General features: G+C 47.6%; 1 protein-coding gene across 1 annotated transcript in view; it reads left to right on the top strand.

Moving 5' to 3' along the window:
• The window catches only part of FANCI (FA complementation group I), a 636,131-nt gene that overhangs the window by 160,064 nt on the left and 451,165 nt on the right, over window positions 1–24,902 (top strand). Inside the window, exon 15 of the mRNA XM_086958134.1 lies at window positions 10,484–10,614. Coding sequence (XP_086814260.1) covers window positions 10,484–10,614 — 131 coding nt within the window. The remainder of the gene's footprint in view (window positions 1–10,483; window positions 10,615–24,902) is intronic.

The raw sequence follows: 24,902 nt of genomic DNA, 5'->3' as shown, positions 1-24,902 counted from the left end.
CCACCTCCCGATGGGCCGGGGCCCCCACTGGGCCCTGTGAACTTGTCTATTGTCGTCTGCTTGGTGAGGCCGCCACCTCCCCTGGTCATGGCTGCAAGCTGCACGCGGGCCGCCGATTGTGTATGTAGGAGCGGCAGCACAGGGGCCCCAAGCACCTCCGCTAGGTCCAATATGGAAGGGCTATACAGCAGCCCCTTTTCCACTGTAAGGGTTAGAGGATTGTGTCTGTGGTGCAGCCAGGCGCCCGGGCCGGGTCAAGGCAGGCCCTGAGATCCGCTCCCTGCCCAACAAGGTTAGCGCTTCTCCCAGCTTGTGTTGCGATCAGGGTCGCTCCGCCATACGTCTTGGGCGCCACTACGCCAGTCCTTCGTTCCCCAGCGCCGGCCTCTACTCCTGCGGTGCCCGGGGCCCAGGGGGGGGGGGGGGTACTCACAGTTTGGCACAAGGTGTGCAGCTAGTCAGTGGTGTCTCGATCCCCCCGCCACCATCCAACCGCCTTCAGGACCTCCGTTCGTGTGCAGGCAGCAGGGGAGGCCCCCTCCGAGGGAAGCAGCTCTCCCGGCCGATGCGGGTGGTATCTTTTGCGGCGGAGGTCGCGGAGCCCAAGGCCGCGGCTGCACTCGGATCACAGGGCCGCCGCAGCCGACTCCATACGCCCCCAGCACCCCGGAGCTGCACACCTCCAGCAGGGCTTCCAGTGAAGAGTCGCCAGCTGTCTCTCGGCCCCCAGGGTGGCGAAAGTCGAGGGCAGTCACTGGGCCAGCCGACCCACACAGAGACCTCCCGACCGGGGAGCGCCAAACTCGAGGCCCCGGCTTCTCTTCGGCGTACCAGGCCGCACTCCCCGTTCCGCTGATCCGAGGCGCCGGATTACTCTGGACGTCCGCCAATCACACCGGTGGATCCCTGGCCCCGGCAGCGATGTCCGCCCCACCTGGGTCGTGGGTTCTGAGCTCGGGGGCCAGGATAAATTGCCGGATTATGCGCGGGCCGGCGGGAGCTCTAACAAGCTGAGACCGCCATTGCCGCTCGCGAAGCCACGCCCCCCATTCAAGTCATTCTTAGAAATAAATTGTATCACCCATCTCACCACCTCACTCTACCATCCCGAGGGTAATGGCCTCGTTGAACGATGCAATTGAGTCATCAAAGGGCATATACAACAATCCTGGAATGCCAACCTCAACTGGGAAGAGGAAGTATTCAAACTCATACGGAGAAACAGGTACCCAGGGGCAGCGACCTCTAAGCCTGATTTTAAACTTGAAGCACTTTTTAAAAAGTGTTTCTTTTGTTACTTGGGGAAATTTTGCTTTGTTTTTAATTACCTCATTGCCTGTAACTAGCATACTCTCCGGTCCACTGCAATCGCGCTCAGCGATTGATTGAGTGGAGAGAGGTTATCTTTTTAGTCTTCCTCACAATGGGCACCATTATAGCGGTTAGCGCTCTAGTGGCCAGCCCGCCTGCGGCATAAATTCGACAGCGTTAGCGAGCGTGCCTTTCGCATGCCATAGGCAAGTCCGTCTGCGCCCGTCCGCGCCGGGACGCTGCCAGCTGCCGGAGGATGCTTCCTGTCTCGCTGCAGGTACCTACTATCTGTAGGATAATCCACCCTCGAGAAGCACTGTGGATGTACAGATGTTCATCCTCGTGCCCGGGGGGGGGGGGGTCAATAACAAAATCCAAGTAGTTGATGTCAATCTGCTGGAGGGTGGTGAGAAGTGTGCACTTTGTGGGTGGGCCCTGATCACACAGCAGCAAACTCCCTTCAATTCTCACCCTGTAACTTGCAATGGGAAACAGAATGTGAGAACAGAGGTGCACAGCATGGAAGGACAGAGAGTACGTATGCAGTGGCTATATCTGAACGCTAGATCCATTCCAAAACATGTGGCCGAGATCTGGGACCTCTGGATGATATTAAACCACACATATGTCTCTTTACGGAAACCTGGCTGAACAAAGATTCTACCCCGGCACTGGCAATGACCTTCCCGGCAGGTTACGTGGTCATCCGGTTGGATAGACCAATTAAACGGGGTGGCGGACTAACTATCGCCTCCCGGCCCCCATATCAGATCAAGACCCTAGCTACGGTCTCCTCCCCAAATCTAGAGCTCCTGATATTCAGAGTAGAGCGCGACCTAACCATAGAGTGGACGGGAGCGCTAGTATATAATCCCCCTGGTGGCAGCAAGAAAGAGTTCTGCACATCTCTACTCGACAGACTGGCTCCATATACTCTGAATACTAACAAATTCTTAGTAGTTGGTGACTTCAATCATCATTTAGAGATTCTCTCTAACGTGGATTCTGCCAGCTTAGTGGCAGCGATGGAATCACTCGATCTATCATCTAGAGTCACTAGCCCCACTCATAGTGTGGGCCATATGTTGGACACCATTTTCTCAAACATTCCCAAACTAGGGGTCGAACCCCCTAAAATTTTAGGCTGGACAGAGCTTTTCGATGTCATCCTTGACCCCAGCCGCACGTACGCAAGGCTGGAAGGACCTCCCTCTACCCTGTACAAGGGTAACCTCTGCCGCCTTCAGCCAAGTCTATAGCGCTCCCTCGTTCAATTCGGACGAGGACCCTGACTCAGCCTGGGGAAGGCTGGAGGGCTCAATTCGAGAAGCTCTGGACGTTATAGCCCCATTCAAAAGGGTAACAATTCAGGAGAGGGCAGCCCCGGCTCCCTGATATTCAGACACCCTTAAGAGAGAAAAGGCTACATGCAGGGCCCTGGAAAAAAATGGAGGAAGTCCAAGGCAGAGCCAGATGAACAACTCTATCGAAGGGCACATAGAGCCTATCTCAATAGCTGTAATGTAGCAAGAAGAGCACATCTGGGCTCTCAGATCATGGAGGCAAAGAACTCCTCTAAGGAGCTATTTAAGATCTTGAAGGAATTCACCAATCCGAAGGTTAACAATCAGTCGCCACCCCCCACTCAGGAGTTGTGTGACGACCTAGCCAAATACTTCACCCACAAGATCAATACAATCTATCGCTCCTTTGATTTGGTGGAAGGAGACCTGGTGGGAGGTTACTCGCCCATAGATCTTCCACATGAAATGCCAACTCCTTCTGGGTTAGAATCCTTCCCTCATGTCACAAGTGAGCAAGTGGGCTCCTTGTTAAGCCTCGTGAAATCAGGCTCACCATTAGATCCTGCACCACCGACTGTCATGTCAGTACTCAGCCCGGTCTTAGCTGCTATAACATCTCGCTAGACACTGCCACATTCCAGAGGAAGTGGGAAACCGCATGTGTGAAACCATTGCTTAAAAAGGCGCTAGCGGATCAGACTGACCGCTGCTCGAGGGTAATGGAACCACTGGTTAACCAATAGCTATCCCACTATCTGGAACAAAACAACCTTTTGGATTCTTCCCAGTCAGGCTTCCGTGCCTCACATAGCACGATAGATGCACTGTTGGAGGTTAAGGATACCATAAGGCTGACATTGGGCAGGGGGGCCCCGGTGATCCTAGTCCTTCTTGATCTGTCGGCAGCCTTTGACACCATCTCTCATAGGATATTGCTTGACAGACTGCGAGGGATCGGTGTCAAGGGCCCGGCCCTCAAATGGTTACAAAGCTATCTATCTGATCGCACCCAAAGTATCCAGTTGGACTCTTTTGCGTCACAGACCATAGTGGTGGACAGGGGAGTTCCTCAGGAATCTGTCCTGAGTCCCACCCTATTCAATGTGTACGTGACCCCCCTGGCTGAAATCATCAGAGGCTATGGGTTTGAAACTATCTCGTACGCCGACGATACAGAGTTGATCGTCCCCATTGAAGAGGACATTGCATCAACTCAATCAAAATGTAAAAACTGCATGTCTAGCATCGCAAGTTGGACGAGGAAGAACTTTTTACAGCTCACTTCATCTAAAACTGATATATATTGCTGTTCGGGAAGGCCGAAGAAATCTGGTCCCCTACAGAGCTGGGAGTGGCCCCCTCCCTCAAAAACTGGGCCAAGAACCTTGGCATCAGGATTGATAATAAACTATCAATGGAGGAGCAGGTGAAGACACTGTCAGGCACCTGCTTTGGAACAATTAGGATGCTCAGAAAGGTCTTTCCCTGGATCCCACTCTCAGCAAGAAAAACCCTTATCCAGTCACTCCTGGTGAGTCGACTTCACTACGGCAACTCGTTGGTAGTTGGAATAAGGGAAGATCTACTATCTAAACTACAGTTGGTGCAGAACACTGCAGCCCGCATTGCCCTTAATAAGCCGGCCCCTCTTGAGCCAACTTCATTGGCTTCCGGTTAAGAAACAAGATATCTTTAAGATGCTCTGCGTGTTCTTCAGGTAACTACAGGGTAAAGGCCCTGCCTATCTCAAAAATAAACGTACCTGGTACCAACCTGTACGACAGCTAAGATCTAGCAATCGCAATTTCTTGCGCACACAAAGAATAAACAAGGCCAAAATGGGGGGGACGAGCCTTTTCCCAGCTGGCTCCCAGTTACTGGAACAACCTACCGCAGAATATTCGGTCTTGTGCCGAGCTATCCAGTTTTAAGAAACTACTAAAAACCTGGCTGTTTTAGGTGGGCCCTGCCTATGAGTACTCATTTCTCGAGGTGCCGAGAGATCCCCTCGGGGATGATTCGTTTGCACTCTATAAATGAGTAAATAAATAAATACATTTGGGCATTTAGGATTTCCCCATGTGCCAGCACTAATGAGGCTCCCTTTGTCCTGATGAGGAGCAGACAACCCTTGAGCAAAGACCTAGGATGGATGCCCGCTTCCAAACAGATTGAGTGGTCACCTGAAACCATCAGAAACAACATAGAAAAGGCACAAATGAGTGATAAAGATTGGTACGACTCCAGACATGGTGTCAAAGAGCATTCTTTTAAGATTGGTTAACAGGTCAAAATTTGCCTTGAAAGGAAAGTCAGGAAGGGAGAAAGCAGATTCGCCGCTCCCCTGCACATTAGCAAACTGTACAACAACGCTGCCCGACTCAGTGATGGCAACATTTGGCACATGAACAGATTGGCCAAATGTCATTCTACAGGAAAAGAGCCGAACCAATATCATCCCCATAGTGCCAATAGAGATGGGTCATTTCTATGCCAGCACAACAGTACCTGTAAAGATTTGTGGGTTGATTACGACAAACCTGAAAGGGATCACAGTTCCATGCCCTATAACAATTGGGGGGGTCCCACAAATGAAGATGTGCAAGAGCACAGTCCTCCACCCACCTCTGACTCCACTATGTTACACATCGGACCAGCTGGATGATATCAGCTTACGTGCTCCTGAGTTTGATCGGAGTGGTGATGGTAATTCACATTTTGATTCTGATGTCGCATTTGATAGTTAGGGTCTCAGGGGAGGTTTGAAAGGACCAATAGCGATCCCCATTCAGACACTGAGGTTGTGATAGACCATCATAGTCTCAGAGGAAGGTTTGGCAGAGCCATCAACAAACCCAAACGTCTTGATGATTTTGTTTGTGAATAGTTGTTAAACATTCAAGAGAGTAAGATGTGTTGTAATTTATTCATATGCAATGTCACGCGCTGCTGCCAGCGCGTGACAGTAACTGTTCACTGGCTCTCCTACACAAGAGCACCCATTGTTATCCACCGCTTCCCATTGGCTCCTCAACATTCCACCCTGCCCTTACCTCTCCTTCCCTACTCCCAACTGTCATAACAATATTGTAGTTCTGACTTCTAACCGCACTCCGTGTGGGGCTGTAAGAAATACATTTAGAACCCTTCTTACTGTGTCTGCTTCATTTCCACAAACACCTCTATTCAGGAGTTAATGCAGCTCACAAAATATTTGATGAATGGCGTTTGCATTGTGTGTTTTTGACTTCAAAAATGTATGTCAATGGGTGTTTCTTTCAAACTCGGCGGATACTGCCTGGGAGCGCAATCTACTGCCCGTCTGGGAGCGGGTCCAGACAGATGTTAAAACTTGGTCTCGAATGCCCCTGTCAATCTTTGGCCGGTCTGCCATTTTTAAGATGGTTGCACTGCCGCGCCTACTTTACCAACTACAGAACCATCCATACCCTATCCCACCCCAATGGTTTCGGCAGGTTAACTCAGTGCTGGGTCGCTTCCTCTGGGCTGGAGGTGCTGCCAGAGTGGCGCTGCGCACTTGTTTTTTGTCCACATACTGTGGGGGCTTAGCCACCTCGGATATACAGTCCTACTACCAAGCCGCCCATCTCCTTGTTCTAAATGAATGGTGGTATGGTGACGGTGGGGATCCAGCATACGCCCTGGAACGTGCGTTGATGGGCGATAACTCGCTCCACACCATCCTATACTCATCCCGACTACGTCGGCCGCTGCCGAGGGTCACTAAACTTGTCTTTGCGGTATGGCGACAGGCACTGCGTCGCATGGGCTGGTGGGGCAGACTGACCGCAGAAACGCCGCTATGGCGCAACGGCTTACTACCGGAACTATCTAGGTTATCAGGCTTTGATGGCTGGGACTCAATAGGCATATCGCAGCTCGGCCATGTACTGTCCGGGACGACTCTCAAGTCCTTTCAGGCCCTTCGCACCGAATTTGATATGCACCAGTCTCAATTTTTCCGATATTTACAATTCCGGCATGCTCTGACGCCCAGTATAACCAACCTTGACTCACTCCCTGAATTCAGCCCAATCGAAGCAAAGGTCTTCATGGGTGACCTTGGGGACAAATAAGTGTCACGCATTTACCAGACTATGGTTACCCACTGCTCCTCCAACCTTCTTCCGCTGAAGGCGAACTGGGAGGCCGATATCGGACCATTAGATGAGGATGATTGGCGAGAGGCCCTAGAATCCCCGAGGGGTGCGGCTATAGCGATACGGTTTCGCCTCATACAGTTCAAGGTTCTACACAGGGCCTATTATACCCGAGAGCGTCTGTGGAAGGCGGGCCTGATTGGGTCCCCGGAGTGTCTGCGATGTGGGACAGAGGTGGGTACGTTGCTCCACACAGTGTGGTCTTGCTCCAAACTAGCTGGCTTCTGGAGGGGTGTATGGGGCTGTCTGTCGGAGGTGCTGGGCTGGACCCTTCCCCGTACTCACCGCTTGGGTCTATTGCAGATCATGGATGGGGTTGGGGGTAATATATATAAGCGACACCTGCTCCTCCTGGGGCTGGTGGTAGCCAAACGAGACATGGCCCGAGCGTGGAAGGTTGTGAGGCCCCCCCCCTGATTGCATGGAAGGCTGGTATGGACTTCTGTATGGGTCTGGAGAGGCCAATCTTTGAGGCGCGAGGATGCCCTTGTAAACATTTTAAAATATGGAAGAGGTGGGCAGACTACAGAGGTTTGACACTAGACCCCCCGGTAGAACAAGAGGAGGACCTGTAGCCCTGTATGACCCAGCAAAACCCATTCCCACACACATGCTAGACACACCAAGAGCTTCCGTCAACACAGTTCACACACACATGCACGGGGTTAGGGGGCGGGTTCCAGGGAGGGATCCGGGAGTTGGGTGGATAGATAATTGAACAGATGAAGGTGAGATTACTGTTTCCATGTATCCTAGATTCCGTTGGTTTCTTGCTTTAACGCTCAGATCTATATTGTAATCGTAACTGAAATGCCTGGTGGTATCGTCCTGATTGTGGGATGCCACCCTACTTCATATGCTCATTTTTATCAATAAACTTGTTGTGAAAAAAAAAAAAAAAATGTATGTCAATGGGCACAAAACCAAAATTTTGTAAAATGCCCTCAAAATAGTAAGATATCCTGGTAACCCCAAGTTCAGGATGGTATGAATAATCCTTTTGCCTCAACTCAGATTCTTCAGCTCTTTTCAGAAATGCATAGATTTCCTTCATATCTATTTTTTCATTTATTGATTCATGGTTGAAACACAATGAAAACAAATGTTAGCTAGCTGTAGCCCTTTTGATTGCTCTGGGTATTTCTAGTTTTTAGACCACAAACAAACACTACGTACCTCTGTGACCAGAAGAAACTGAAAACCATAACTGTGGATTACTTTTGTATATCATCCTTTAGTGGAAAAAACTAGAAAAACCTACAGATGGAATCCCTACCTCCATGGGAGTATAACAAGTGGTTATACATTGTGCACTGACAACCTTTGATGTTCTGTGTCATTTTACAAGATCAGCTGCTTGAAGCACAAAGCAGTAGTAACCAAAGCGTCATCCATAACTGAAGAATACACTTTCTGTAGAGGATTCTGCAGCACATGAAGGCAAGATATCCACACTGTTGAAGTTAAAAATGAAAAGTAAAGAAAGCATTTCATTTTCAGGCCATGAACCAGTGCCTGGATCTTCATTTCACCAAACATCATGCCTACTCCATTCCTATTGCACTTTAGAAAAGAAATGAAAACTTGCCTCTTCAAGGTTCACCTCATTCAACATAGTTTGGGTTGACTCAACAGAAAAGACCTCCCCAGTAGCTATAGGTGCTCTGTTGTATACTGCTTATGTAAATGAGTCTGAATCCTTCCCTATGCTCTTGTATTGCACATTATAGTGTAATGTGGGCTGGTGTGATAGTTGAATGCTTTAGAGCCATTTTTGCTGAGTATGAAAATCCTTTATTTCTTCTCTTTTATGTGAGATCACATTGAGTTGATCGATCTCCATCGCTGTTAGAAATCACCAGAAAGAATGGTCTTAAATCTTCACCATAAGATTCATTCCTTTAGATAGAACAGAGTTTTTTCAGGGAAGTGCTTAGCATCCAGTCCTTATGTATTCTAGGTCTACTGACCTTTCTTATAGGCCTTTCTTGTAGTGGAAGAAAGAAGGTGCTCCTGTCAGGGAATTACTAGGTTCCCTGCTGCCGTCTTCTGTCTCCCTTCTTGCATAACCTAATGTGGGTCCTTTTCCAACTGCTAAAGTCCAACTTTCCTGGAAGAAATTAGAAACTGCTTTTACCATGTATTTACCAGGATCTGTTGCTCTTCTCCCTGCTTCTCTTCTCATTCTTTGTTTCAGCATAGAAGAGCTGTAGTCTATTACCCTTGAGTCTAGGTGATAGGGCAACGTTTTCTAGGTTTGTCTTTAGCACAAACTTCATTTAAAAATGCTTTTCCCACCTTTCTCCTGGGCTGTTGTTTCGACATGGCTTGGCATTCTGCCTGTCAATCTCTCTGACTGCCAGCATTCTCCTGACCCACCAGAAACAAATATGTTTGATTGACTGCCTTTCCAACTCATAACTATCGTATTACTTTTCATGGGTGTGAACCGGGTGCTCAACAGTGTTTCTGGTAAGGGAATGTGGTGCTGTACATGGCTTCTACATGACAGCTGTCTACTATTGTGTTCTGTGGGCCTCTCATGCTCAGGCTTTGTTTACTGTGTCTGGCATGCCTGTGTTCTGCACCAAAAGCCTGGAAGGCAAGGTTTTAACTGTGTAGCCCCCTGCTTAATCTTACACCTTGTGACAGCTATTAAATACCAATAGAATATTACATGTAAAACAGTTTTTCCATACGAGGGGGATCTGATCTCCATAGGTGCTTTGAATAGTGGTGTGCTTAAGATGCAACATTCATTGAATTTCGGTAGTACGTTGCAGATGGATTTGCATAGGTGAGTCAATAGATTTCTCTTTTAGGGTGCGTTGAAAAGCTTTTTTTTTTTTCTTTTTCAAATACTTTGTTACAATTATTATTGGTTCAACTGCTTCCTGGTAACACAAAATAAAAATAATTGCTATTTATATATTAATTATTTTAATGTAGGTACGCATAGTTGAGAATTTGACTTGTGGCCTACTGTGCTGTTACGTATCAGATTTTGTAGATTGTCATTCCTATTTTTTTTAATTTTCTGTTCATTGAGATTCCTCTTTTGTTCACACAAATGTATAGTAGCACACACATAATCAATACAGACTTCTTTATAGCCTTACAGCTCTCTCAGTGCTTTACTTTCAGGATGCCGTTATTTGTATTAAAAAAACAAAACAGAAAACTTAAACTTTGCAGTAATGTTAATTCCACACACGAGGTGGATGTAGCATGCATGGCATGTATTCCCTTTCTTGATTCCTTAAATATATAGCACTTGATCCATTTTGCCTTAAACATTCTAAGGGCTTTCAGACTTGGTGGACACGTTAGCTCTTGGTAGTTCTCATTCGTATACTAGAAAACTGGTTGCCATACTGCCTTGAAGTTATCTCTCTCTTTAGAATTAGGTGTGGCTAGCCTTTCAACAACCAATGTATCCCTAATTCACCAACACTGTGAGTGCCAGTTGGACTGTCTTGTTGGTCCCATTGCCTGGCTAGCATCAGGTTGGCAATTTATAACAATTGGTAAATCAATTTCCAGTGCCTTCTGTGAACTTTCTCCTGATTTGACTGTCTTAGACCTAAGATCATAGTAGTGGGATCTGCAGGTATAGTGCAGCAAATATTTATAGTGGGTTAATTAAATTGTAAGAGCTTAGATTTGACATTGCATATTGCCTTTCAGATTTGCTGTCAGATATTGTTGTATCTGCGCCTCTCATTCTCCAGAGCTGCTCCTCCAAGGTCACTGAGGCCTTCGACCACTTGTCCTTTCTACCTCTGAACACCGTACAAGGCCTCCTCAAAGCCATACAGGTAAGTTGCTATTCTGTTGCAGCTTTCCTGTAGAGCAACTTTGAGGAGAGGAGTGATCCATGGCATGCACCAAAATTGACTAATGCATATTTGTACACCATGCAGTTCCCCAGCTTCTTTTTCATGTGACTGGGTCCGTTTGAGTTCCCATGGTGGAGCGTCAGCTGGCTCCATAAATAGAAATCTTATGATGACTGTACATCCGCCACTGGTGGTCAGCGACATGGAAAATGTGTACCCTCCCCAACAACCTGAGAAAGTCTCAGCACATGAGAGCACTATTCACAGCTTCTATTTGTGAAAAATGAACGATGTTGGGAATGTAAAATATTCATGAACATTTTAGTTCTGCTTTCTACTGTTAAAGCAAGATAGACATGGAGTCAATAGCCTGGTGTCAGGTGTCAGTAGCGCCAAGAATAATAAGCCACTAATCTTATGTACGGCCAGCAGGAACGATGCCGTGAAGAGTAGTTCCCAATGTCCCCTAAACACTTAACTCTCCACAAAGTATCAGCGCATTATGGGTTATGAAGTATTCAAGGGAAAAGGGGAATGGGACAAAATAGCAAAAGAATCCTGTTCCGTCACAGGAATAGGTGACCGTCTTCTATACACCCTCTGGGACCCCTGCATATAGAAGAAAACAATAACAGAATGAGAAGTACCGCAACACACACTCCCTACCAGCACACAGAAGGACACATCCCCTATCACACTTACAGGAATTTAGTCCAGGATCTCTCTCCAGAGGACTGTTATAGAAATGTTTGAGGTTACCCAGAGAGGAGAGCGCCTTTATGCGCAGTCTCCGACTCTCAATGGGTACTTGTATACCTGTAGGGTAGGGGGGTTCCGGGAAAAGTACTGCTGGGAAGATCCTCGCATGTTGTGAGAGGAGAGCGCCTTTATGCGCAATCTCCGACTCTCACGTGGCTCACTTCACTCCAGAGCGAACTCGCAACAAGAAAGGGGACGATAAAGTTCTCTGGTCTCCCAGCAATTCCAGAGTCAAGAAAGCAAAGTAAATCAAGAAAAATAAAGTTCTTCGGTTCGGTTCCTGAACCGAGACTTACTGTACCGTCGGCATAGAGGTGCTTCAGGTAATTCAGAGTTCCGACTGAAGGGAGGTTGTCAGACACACTCCCAAGCAGCGCGGATATATCGGCGTCTCCTGTTCGGCTCCTTTGAACAGAGACGCGGGCTCCAAACCGGTTCCGCGGTATTACCGCAAAACGAAGGAAAAGTGCATAAGTGTTCAGGAAGCATGGTCGCGCTTCAAGAAGCGCGTTCCCAATCCCGGCAGAAACGTGATGTTGGCAGGACACAGGGAAACGTAGAAACGGCAAACAGGTCCAAGGCTCCGCAGGCAGTTTGTCAAGCACCGTTTCCATTGGAGGAGGGGCTTAAGTAGGAGTGTGCTCCTTCCTATCAGTCTGTGATAGGCCCCTAAGCCTTGTGGGAGAGGTAGTCCCTGATGCATACATACGTGACAGGCGAAACCGGGAAAGGTGAGGGATGGTGGCTGTATGCATACTTTTAATCATGACAGAACCCCCTCTCAAGGACCGCCGACTCGGTGGTCAACCTGGCTTCCCCGGATGGGCCGTATGGAACCTTTCTATCAGTTCGGGACAATGAAGGTTCTCTACAGGTTCCCAGGTTCGATCCTCCACGCCGAACCCTTTCCATTCCACCAGATATTGAACCCTCCCCCGCACCAACCTGGAGTCCAGGAGGGACTGAACTTCATACTCGTCCCACCCCTTCACTTCAATGGGCGAAGGACGATTTGACAACCTTGTGCTAACAAGGCATGGTTGGAGGAGAGAGACGTGAAAAACAGGATGGATGCGCCAGGAAACAGGCAAGGACAGTCGCATAGATACTGGATTGGTGACTTCCTCAATGCCATAGGGGCCCACGTATCGAGGTTTGAGTTTGTTCACGCCTTTCAGGGGCAGGTTCTTAGTGCTCAACCAGACTTTATCCCCTACTTGGTAGGCGGGTTCAGGAGTCCTCTTCCTATCTGCTTGTTGTTTTTGAGATCGTTGGGCAGTTAGCAAATGCCGCTTTGCATCCACCAGCACTGCCTTAAGGTGAGCGTGGTGTTCACTGACGCTTGGCAGACGAGACTGGATAGGCCATTCAAAAGGGAGCATATTAGGGTGGAATCCGTTGACACAAAAGAAGGGGGAGCACCCTAACGTAGCGTGTTCAGCGTTGTTGTATGTGAACTCTGCAGCCCATAACAACGGATACCAATCGGTGGAATTCTGTAAGGAAAAACAACGGAGATACTGCTCCAGGGTTTGGTTTACGCGTTCCGTTTTCCCATCTGTTTGGGGGTGATAGCTGCTAGATAGTTTAGCTTCAATGGACATGGATTTGCACAATGCCTTCCAGAAGCGGGATATGAATTGCGACCCTCTGTCTGTAATTAAGACACTAGGTATCCCATGTAGCCGTACAATGTTCTGAAGAAAGACGAATGCTAGCTCCGAAGAAGTGGGTAATCTTTTGAGTGGTATGAAATGGCCCATCTTAAATAAATGATCCACAACAACTAAGATAGTGGTGAACCCTTCACATGGTGGCATTTCGACAATAAAGTCCATAGAGTCTGTATGCCATGGCTTAGGAGGAACGGGCAGAGGGCGTAGTAGTCCTGTTGGTCTTGCATGGCTTGCCTTTCCTTGTGCACATACTGCACAGGCCAGCAGATACTTCTCCACATCACTACGCAGCGATGGCCACCAGAATGAGCGTTCTATATTGGCTATGGTTTTAAACCGTCCCAAGTGCCCACCCAGGTTGGAGTCATGAGCCCATGCTAAAACCTTTTTCTGGAGAGTGGACTGTGGGCCATATAGTGCCTGTGAATGGTATAGCAGATCTTCCTTTTTGGTGCGGTATTCAGGACTCTCTTGGATCCAGGCGTCGCTGTTTAGGTCTGAGATCGCTACCTTTAGGTCATCTAGGAAATCATGAGACTCAATCAACGCTAGCTGAGATCCAGGAAAACATGTTTCAGGTAAAATAGAGGGTATGTCAGTGCCTTCTCCCTGGCCCGCTTCGTGAACGTCTTCGTTACGCGACAAGGCATCCGCCTTCCCGTTTTGGGGCCCCTGTCTGTACTTGATCACAAAGTCGTAGTCGGCAAAGAATAACGTCCATCTCAATTGCCGAGGTGTCAACGCCTTCGCTGTCCTTAGAAATAACAAGTTTCTGTGGTCAGTGTAGATTTCAACAACGTGACGTGCCCCAAGAAGGTAGTGTCTCCATTCTTCGCATGCCCTCTTTATCGCGAGCAGCTCCTTGTCGGACATGGAATAATTTATTTCGCTAGGAGTAAGCTTTTTCGAAAAGTAGGCTACTGGGTGAAGTTGCCCCGTGGAAGGATGTCTATGTGATAGCACTCCTCCGAGTGCATACTGGGAAGCATCTGTTTCTAGGATGAAAGGCTATTGAGTGTATGGATGTTGTAGGATTGGCGCTTGTGTAAATCGTTCCTTGAGTGTCTCGAAGGCCCTCTCAGCTTCATTTCCCCATACAAAGGGGGTATTCTTTCTTAGAAGACTTGAGATGGGTTGGATGATCTTTGAAAAGTCTTTAATGAAGCGTCTGTAATAATTCGCGAATCCCAAGAAACATTAGACCGCTTTCACATTCGAAGGTGTTTTCCAACAGGTTATCGCCTCAACCTTGCCTTTTTCCATTTGGAATCCGTCTTTGTTTATGATGTAACCCAGGAAGGCTATTTCTCGGACATGGAACAAGCATTTTTCCAATTTGGCGTTCAGGGAATGGAGTCGGAGACGTTCTAGTACGGTCTTCACATGCTGTACATGTTCAGGAAGAGTGGTGGAGTAGATTAGAATATCGTCGATGTAGACGATGCAGATTGTGTCTAGCAGTCCTTTCAGTACTTCATCCATGAAGTACTGAAACGCCGCGGGGGCGTCACAGAGCCCAAAAGGCATCACTCTGTATTTAAGGAGTCCGAATTTGGTTCTGAAGGTAGTCTTCCATTCGTCCCCTTGTTTCACCCTCACTAAATGGTAGGCTCCGCGCAAGTCCAGTTTCGTGAAGTACTTGCTCCCTTTCAATTGATCTAGTAAAACCGGTATCAACAGTAATGAGTATCGATTTTTTATCGTGATACGGTTGATGGCCCGATAGTCGATGCATGTGCGAAGTTCATCGCAATCCTTCTTCGAGATAAAAAAGAGGGGCGAGGAAGCTGGTGAGGAAGAATGTGTGATGAACCCGGAGGCAAGGTTTTCATTGATTTAATTACGGAGATATTGCGTTTCCGGTTCAGTTAGTGCATACACCCTGCTACATGGTATTTCTGCTCCAGAGGTCAGCTCAATTCTGCAATCATATGCCCGATGAGGGGGTAGTCGTGTGGCCAGTTGTTTATCGAACACCATTTGATATTCTTCGTATTCTCCGGGCAAGGTCGTAGTACAACAGTATTCCAAAGGAGGGCAAGCAGTAGCCAAGAAGACCGCCTTGGTGCCTTCATGTTGCTTCTCTGATAAACTCCTCTTATGTGTACATTGTTCGAGACAGTGCAAGGATTCCATCTTCACTGAGCGCTCTGCCCATCCGATCGTAGGATTATGGACTATGAGCCAAGGCATGCCTAATATTAGACGAAACTGCGGGGCATCTATAACATCGAATTGGATGGATTCATAATGATGTTCCCCCAGTTTCATAAGGAGGGGGACTGTGTGATACCAGACAGGTCCCGATGTGAGGGTTTTTCCATCTACGGCGTGGACTTGAGTGGGGGCCTTCTTCTTCTGCCATTCCACTCCTATCATTCAAGAGTATGCTTGGTCAATAAAATTGCCGGTTGCTCCTGAGTCTATCAAGGCTGCTACCACAATGTGATGGGTTTCGTCTTGATACAACTGTACTTCCACTGTGAGATGAGCTGCCGTACTCAGGAGGGTATTTGCCATCACTGAAGAGATCGTTGTCCAGGCGCCTATTGAATCAGTGACCTCCCCCTGGTTCAAGCCTGTTCGTTTCCCGTCCCCTCCAATACTCTGATCACTGCTTGTCCCTTTTGCATCGATTTTTGGTTAGGCAATTGGGCTCGAGCTCGACAGTCCATGATGAAATGGCCCGCCTTCCCACAATACATACAGAGCATCATTTTCCTCCGTTTGTCCTGCTCTTCCGTTGTAAGGGGGCCCCTGATGCCCCCAATCTGCATGGGTTCAGGTCTTTCGTTCTGTTTAGTAGGTTCTTCCTGATGGGGTCTTGGCCTGGAAGGCAAGAAACGAACGTCGGCTTTGGATCGGTCGCCCTTCCGTTCGAGTAAGCGGTGATCCAGTTGCACCGTGAGATCGATCATTTCCTCGCAAGTCTGCGGCAGTTGCACCACCTGTGAGAGAACATCCTTTAGTTCGCCCCGCAGCCCTTGATAAAAAAGGAAAGTCTGTTTTGCTGGTGGCCAATCGGATTCTACAACTAGTCGGTTGAAGGTGGTGATGTATGACAGGAGATCTTGAGAACCCTGACAAAGGGTTAATAACTCCCGGTCTAAGGTTAGCATATGTGACTTGCGATCAAACAATTTCCTCATCTCCTGACAGAATCCTGCAAAATTCTGTAAAACAGGATCATTGCGTTCCATTAGAGGAATGGACCACCTCGCCGCATTCCCTCCCAAATATGACATCATAAACGCGGTTTTGGTTGCTTCTTCCTGGAAAACCGCAGGTTTGCATAAGAAATGTAGGCGACACTGGTTCAGAAACGTTTCGAATTTCTTCGGATCCCCGTAAAACCGCTCGGGAGGGGCCAAGGGTATTCCTGTGTGCTGAAGAACGTGCACCGTTGGGACTGGTCCAACAGCTGGAGGTAAGACAGAATTGGGAGTAAAGAAACCTCCATCTGGAGGTGTAGAGGTTGAGGGTTGTGCAGCCTGAGAAGGAGGGGGTAGGATTGCTTCACATATATATGATCTACCTCCTTGTCTGAGATACCCGCCACCTCTCTTCTAATGGTGCTCATCTCTTTCTTGAGTTCTTGGTTTTCTAGTCTAGAGGATTGTACCTCATGCTGTAAAGCATTGAAGCTTTCTAAGAGCGAGGTGAGTACTGCGATAGTATCCCTCGATCGGGCTGGCTATCAGCTTGGGCTTGACAATCTGTCAGGTGTCAGTAGCGCCAAGAATAATAAGCCACTAACCTTATGTACGGCCAGCAGGAACGATGCCGTGAAGAGTAGTTCCCAATGTCCCTTAAACACTAAACTCTCCACAAAGTATCAGCGCATTATTGGTAGTGAAGTATTCAAGGGAAAAGGGGAATGGAACAAAATAACAAAAGAATCCTGTTCCGTCACAGGAATAAGTGCCCGTCTTCTATACGCCCTCTGGGACCCCTGCATATAGAAGAAAACAAGAACAGAATGAGAAGTACCGCAAACACACTCCCCACCAGCACACAGAAGGACACAACCCCCATCACACTTACAGGAATTTAGTCCAGGATCTCTCTCCAGAGGACTGTTATAGAAATGTTTGAGGTTACGCAGAGAGGAGAGCACCTTTATGCGCAGTCTCCGACTCTCAATGGGTACTTGTATACCTGTAGGGTAGGAGGGTTCCGGGAGAAGTACTGCTGGGAAGATCCTCGCATGTTGTGAGAGGAGAGCGCCTTTATGCGCAGTCTCCGACTCTCACGTGGCTCACTTCACTCCGGAGCGAACTCGCAACCAGAAAGGGGACAATAAAGTTCTCTGGTCTCCCACTCAATTCCAGAGTCAAGAAAGCAAAGTAAATCAAGAAAAATAAAGTTCTTCGGTTCGGTTCCTGAACCGAGACTTACTGCACCGTCGGCATAGAGGTGCTTCGGGTAATTCAGAGTTCCGACTGAAGGGAGGTTGTCAGACACGCTCCCAAGAAGCGCGAATATATCAGCGTCTCCTGTTCGGCTCCTTTGAACAGAGACGTGGGCTCCAAACCGGTTCTGCGGTATTACCGCAAAACGAAGGAAAAGCGCATAAGTGTTCAGGAAGCACGGTCGCGCTTCAAGAAGCGCGTTCCCAATCCCGGCAGAAACATGATGTTGGCAGGACACAGGGAAACGTAGAAACGGCAAACAGGTCCAAGGCTCCGTCAGGCAGTTTGTCAAGCACCGTTTCCATTGGAGGCGGGGCTTAAGTAGGAGTGTGCTCCATCCTGTCAGTCTGTGATAGGCCCCTAAGCCTTGTGGGAGATGTAGTCCCTGATGCATACATACGTGATAGGCGAAACCAGGAAAGGTGAGGGATGGTGGCTGTATGCATACTCGTAATCATGACACCTGGCTAGTGTTTCAGGCATGTGTTTTTGTTTGCGTATTGTCCTCGCTATTAACATTTCCAGTTTTTTTTTTACTGCATTGTTCACTTTTTGAATTTAGATATACATAGTTTTACATTGTAATTGAGAGAGAATAATTTCATGGAGAAGTCAAATATACACTATGTAGCACCATACCCTATCAGGTTATAGTGAAAGAAGAATACAGCTTTTGTTACTATATCACAATCTCTCTTTCACCAGATTTTAATCTTCAATATAGTCACATCCTTGTTAAAATATTCCACCATTAGGCATGTGTAACTATTTGAAGTACATACTTTGCAATTGTTCCTATTCATCTACTTGTATGAAGCTATATCACTAAGCCATGTTGTACAGTCTCACCTTTATAAGCTGTTTTCTCACCTCAATTATTATTTTGGCTGATCAGAATGATTTTTAGAAAGTTACTTATCTGAGTGTGTGTATTTAGGCGTGGCCACAACTTTTGTTAGGTACAGCCAAACTTATCCACATGCTAAGTTGTTGCACCGTGGTTTTGTAGAGAATGAAAACAATAAAGTTAGTACTCATGCATATGACTGCAGCATGTGGGGACTGTCAGTTGGAGCAACTGTAGTGGTAGACGTTTATCCATGTCTTGAAATATTTACAATAAGATTACAAAAGCATTTCACTATTTTGCTTGCCCGTAATAATGGTTCAGAAACAATTCATATTCTCAATGTTTTATTCCTCTTCAATTCTGGTCTTTGGGACTTCCAAATGACGCAATATATATAGTTCTTATGAAGATGATTTCTTACCCACGTTCTTGATCAGATTTCTATCTGGTTATGCTCGCTCACCCCTACCCAACATTGTCAATGCCTCTCTCACTCAAGGATTCTTCCCTAAGCTCTAAAGACAGGTCAGATCCTCCCTCTTCTAACGAAACCTACCCGGATGACCTCACCAACTACCGGCTCATCACTAATCTACAATGCATCTGCAAGATTATTGAAAAGGCAGTTATGTTCATTTCCGAGATCACAATAATGCCCATTTCCTGCATGAGTACCAGTCTGGCCCCAGTTTAAGCTACAGCATGGAGACCTCTACCTTACACGGCGTAGACTAAGCCCTCCAAACCACCTACGATGATGACTGCTTTCTCTCGATATTGTTGGACAGCTCAACTGTCTTTGACATAGCTGATCATTCACTTTGTATGTCCGAATCTCAAATGGGAATTACCTGCGATGTCATTCAATGGTTTACCTCCTACTTTTCCAACGAACACCAGTTTTTTCACATCTGCAACTCCATGTCCCAAAATAATCTTATCACCTGGGGAATCCCTAATGGTTCCATACTGTCTCCTCTCATTTTCAACCTCTAGGTTGAGGTACCACTACCAAATCTACTCATTTACCACCTGCCTCTGTCAGCCACGCAACTGCAAGCATTTCAGTACACAACAAGTTCTCAATTAATCTTCACCCAGTAACTCCAGCCTCTTTTCAGAAACTGACACCCTCGCCCTTTCAGACCCCATTATACAGCACAGATTTAAATACACAACCTCAATATTAGACTACAGGACACTCAAGCCACATCCTAATCCCTGCCCACTCCCATTAACGGACACTCTTCTCCTAACATTAGGCATAAAAAGAAACCCCTTTCGCAATCCGTTCTTTATCACCTCTATTAGGCCACCGCAATTCACAAGTGTAAAGTCCCATGTGCAAATAAAAATATTAGCCTTTCACAATCTCCAACCACATACTATCTTTCATCGCTGAAGAAACTGTACTTCACTCCAGACAACCTGTTTCCCCCAAACTCATAGTCATCTCAGCTTAAGCTTCCTTCAGGTCAATGACCGACCTATGAGCAACAATAGATGAAATATCTTGGATCTAATAATTGACTAGGACTGACTTGTTCTTTGCTACTGAAATATGGCCAATGGGTGACATGGCACCATTACTCAATAAGGAAATCCCATCAGGGTATCAAAGCCACACAACAAACTGACAAGGAAAAAGCAGTAATATTCAAGGAAAACCTGCAACTATCCGACTGGGAGTCTATGCTAATAAGATTCAGTCCAAACCGTACTTTCTTATGCATATTAGTGCTGTTCTGCGGACCACTTACAAGTAATGGAACCATCTCAGATGCCCTCCTAAATGCCTTATCAGACATATCTATGAAGCACAATAACCTGGGCATCCTAAATATTTGGCTGGACAAACCAAAACATATTTGGCTGGGCAACCTCTATCAAATCCTCTCCAGACCTACTCACACAACTGGTCCTGCTCTAGGTGTTATTTTCAGCAACCCCAAAACAGTTAAGATCAGAGAAATCGTGTTATTGCACTGTAGCGAGCATCAACTGATTTCTTTAATTTTATCATGCCATTCCATCAAAACCAATGACTGGAGCTCCTTCACATGTTACTACCTTCTGACAATGGCACAAACTAAAAATAATTCTATCAGGATTTATAAAGCACGGCTAATCACTCAGTAAGGTATCCAGGTACTTGTAGGCCTTGGAAGCTTATTCAAACACCCAGATCTTGAGGGCCATTCGGAATTCCGGAAGTGAGGTCATGGTCTGGAGGTGCGTGGGGAGGCTGTTCCAGGTCTTTACTGCGATGTGGGAGAAGGAGCGTCCTCCACTTCTGTTTCAGTAGATGCGGGGAGTATGAGCAAGTGAAAGGGAGGTGATGGTTGGTGGAAGTTCTGGAGATGGTTAATGTAGGCCGGTCCTTGGCTATGTAGAGCCCTGTGCGCGTGGGTCAGGAGCTTGAATTGGCATCTCTTCTGTATGGAGAGCTAGTGAAGTTTCCTGAGGTAAGTTATGATGTAGGTTTATTGGGAAAGGCATAGGATGAGTCTGACTGTGGTAGTCTGTATGGTGTGAAGAAGGTGTGGGGCAATTTCTACGTAGAGGGCAGTGCCGTAGCACAGTCGGCTGGTGATGAGGGGTTGTGTCACTGTGCATCTCGTGTGCAGGGGTAGCCACTTGAAGATCTTACGGAGCATGCGCAGAGTCAGGGAGCAGGCAGAGGAGATGGAGTTGATTTGTGATTTCATGGTGAGCTTGTTATCTGATAGATACATCTAGGTGCCGATTCCTTACCTTTCAACTTACAGGCATCAGGCTGGATCCAGTAGATTTTTGCTAGCAGTATCCGATGCGCGCCGGTAGGTGGCGTTGGTCGACTCTGCGTGACATCATAGGCGTCATATTCATTGGCGTCATAACGTCAGCATCGTCAAAATGACCGCCACTGTGGCATACTGACATTTCTTTTCTTTCCGCGCCAACCAGTACCGATCTGTTGAAGTAAGCTACCCCCTGTCACTTTTTGACAATGTTTTTTGACCTTTTGTTGACTCATTTTGGTGTGTTAGGAATGTCCAGTAGGAAGGCTACGATGCTCAAGTCGTGCAGCGCCTGTCAGCTTGCCACGTCTGTAATGGACCCCCCACCTCTTGTGTCTCTGGAGCCTGGAGCGCAACCATGACACAAAGTCATACTCCAATTGCCGGGCCATTATGCCAAAGGCTTTGAGGGAGTGGTCCCTGAAGCTACTCGTGGCCCGGCAGGTACCGCAGAGGTTGCCTTGCCGATCTCGCTCCCGGTCAAGAGGAAGGTTCTGAGTATCGCTCCAGGGGCTTGAAGTCCCCTTCGTCGAAGTTGTCCAGTAAGAAGCACCACAAACAGCACAAAACGTCAAAGCGCTCGCCGACTCTGCCCCGTCCACCACATGGCGAGACAAACAACCCTTGGCGTTCTAGGCCCCGTTCCGCAGAGCGGGCACCTGGGTCCACTCAACGTCTCTTTCCCTTCTGGGACAGGAGAGAACCCCTCCCAATGTAAGAAATTTTACGACGCCATGTGCACCGTGTTTAGGCAGCCTGACCCTGCCGGCCCGACTTCGGGCCCGCACACCCCGGCAAAGGAGATCCTGTGGGTCCCGCGCCTTAGGCTCCGGTGTCACGCCTTCTGATGGACCCGTTCCCAGGTTTGGCCCGGCGCCGTTCGCACCTTAACAGCGACCTTCCCTGGTAACGCGTCTGACGTCGAGGTCTCTGGCGCCTGCAGATGATGCCTCCCCATCCTCATTCCAGTCTATACGGAGCCGGTCTGGCATCTGCCCAGGACGGAGCCATACAGCTTCATACTGTCTAACCAGCCTCTTTCTGAAGATATAGGGTTGGAAGAAGAGGATTGGGAGGTGGAGCAGGATCCCTTAGAAATCCTGCAGCCCCAGGACATGGACTGTTTCAAGTAGCTGGGTGATTCCATTTTATTTATTTATTTATTGAACTTGTATTGCGCAGAGCTACCCGCAGTGGGTTTCCCGGCGCCAGGGACAGACTGGAGAAGAAAACAAGCAATTGCTGAGAGAAAAGAAAAACAGAACCGAAGAACTTAGAACAGAAGAGTCTTCAATTTTTTACGGAAAGCAAGAAGACTAGTTTCTGTTTTTAGCGCCAACGGGAGAGCATTCCACATCTTGGGTCCTAGATATGCGAATGAACGGCATCCCATTTTTGCCAGTCGGATTCTAGGAATCACAAGATCGCCATTGTTGGATGACCTAAGAGAGCGGCTAGGCTGATATGGCTGGGCAAGATTGTGCAGGTAGATGGGAGCAGAACCCTGACGAATCTTAAATAGGAAGCACAAAGTTTTGAAGACCACACGATCAGAAATTTTTAACCATTGAAGGTCACGCAGGGCTTGCATTGCGGACGTTCTCCGAGGAACATTGCGCAGCAGGCGAGCAGCTGAGTTCTGTACAACCTGGAGTTTATTGATTGTGGCTTTATCTGCTCCTAGATAAAGCACATTGCCATAGTCGATGCGGGACATCACAAGGGCCTGTACGACAGTTCTACGAGTGGACTCAGGCAACATCCATATGATCTTCTGCAACCAGCGTAGAGTATTGAAACAGATTGCAGCGACCTTAGTTGCCTGCTGCCTCATCGAGAGTTTATCGTCAATCAGGACACCGAGGTTACGGGCAACAGGCACGGGGGTAGGCAGCGGACCCATATCACTGGGCCAGTGTCTAGAGCCCCACAGATCTTTGTTTGCCTAGTATAATCACCTCGGTCTTGTCTCCGTTGAGCTTTAGCAGATGCGCTTGCAATCAGGCTACAACACGAGAAGGGCCAATTTTAAGGGCAGAAGTGTCCTGAGCCCTGCTGCTAGACAAAGAAAACACAATCTGCGTGTCGTCTGCATATGAGTATATAGACAGACCGGCGTCCTCTACGATAGAAGCAAGTGGTCTGATGTAAATATTGAACAACAAAGGGCTCAATATAGACCCTTGAGGGACGCCGTAAGCAGAGGAGTGAATCGCAGATTCAGCTTTGTTTGAGAAAACCTGAAAGGTGCGTTCATTGAGAAATGAGGCCACCCAGGCAAGCCAGGTCCAACAACACCAAGGGAGCAGAGAGACTCCAATAGGATGGAATGGGACACGGTATCGAAAGCAGCGCTTAAATCAAGAAGAATAAGCGCAAAGGTCTCACCGCCATCGATACCATGTCGGAGTCACTCAGTCACCCCAAGGAGTGCGGATTCGGTGGAATAATTAGCGCGAAAGCCTGATTGGGATGGATGAAGATATCCCACGTTTTCAACAAACTCATTGAGCTGGGTATTAACATGGCGCTCCAATATTTTGGAACAGGCTGGCAGCAGGGATATAGGCCTGAAGTTGGCAAGATTTGTGATGTAAGCACCAGATTTTTTAAGCAGGGGAACGACCATGGCATGTTTCCAGTCCTGTTCCACCCGAGATTCAGTGAGAGAGATGTTAAGTAGCCTCATTAGGAATCTCCGTGGTTCAAGGTCAAGTTGTTTCAGTATCTTCATAGGGACTGGGCCCCGCGGGGAACCTGACCTGATGCTTTTTAAGCAAGACAGGAAGGAGGAGTCATCAAATGGTGTCCAGTTGTGAGTGAACTTAGTAGGGGATACGGAAGGAACGCAGAAAGTTGAGAGAGATCAATTGGTGGTGGAAGGGAGGCCAAAGATTGATAAATGCCCTCAACCTTGGATATAAAAAAAGTCTGCAATGGCATTACATTGTATACCATCTAAAGCCGGCAGCGCAGGAGTGGTATCAGCTCCTGTGAGTTTCTTAACTGTGGCAAAGCGAGTCCGGGGACAATTTTGCACTGAAGTGATTGTGGAGGCGATGTAAGAGGCCTTAGCACGTTTACAGTGTGCGTGATAGAATTTTAGTTCTTCTTTGTAAATCACTTTAGAAGGAGCGGAGTAAGACATCCTCCACTTCCTCTCCAGGGCTATACATTTGGCACGTTGGATTTTCAGCTCATCCGAGTACCAAGGTGCTGGTGGGCGCAAGGATCTACATTTGCTGCTAGACCGAGGAACGAGAGCCGACACTGCATCTGTCAACCAACCAGAAATGGGAGCATTCAGATTCTGCTCGGTGTTTATAAAGGATGGAATTGTCTCAGTCAGACGCAGATTAAAAGCGGCTACATCAAGCCTGTCCCAGCGATAAGATGATTTAATTTCTTCCACATAAACACTGGCCGAATATAGACCAGGTGGTAGCACGAAGTGTATTGCATAATGATCAGACCAGACGAGCGGACGCGCCGAGTAGGTGCAGTCAAATGAGAGAGTGGAAATGATTCGATCCAAGAGATGACCAGCAAGATGAGTAGCTCCGGAATTACAAAGTTTGAGGTTAAAAACCTCAAGATCGGAAAGAAAAGATTTATTGAGGGGATTATTGACATCGTCTAAGTGGATGTTTAAATCACCAAGAATGGTGAAATTATTCGATTTTAGTAGTGTTGCTGATAGGCAATCAATGAGTGAGGTAATTCATGGCGCGGCATTTCCGGGCGGCCGATAAATTAGCAGACCGGAGAGCGTCATTCGAGGATTAATCAT

Source organism: Lissotriton vulgaris, chromosome 2_1 (genome assembly GCF_964263255.1).
Source record: "Lissotriton vulgaris chromosome 2_1, aLisVul1.2, whole genome shotgun sequence".
Lineage (NCBI taxonomy): Eukaryota > Metazoa > Chordata > Amphibia > Caudata > Salamandridae > Lissotriton > Lissotriton vulgaris.
Note: the sequence above shows the minus strand (reverse complement) of the source record. Positions and strands in the feature narration are given on the sequence as shown.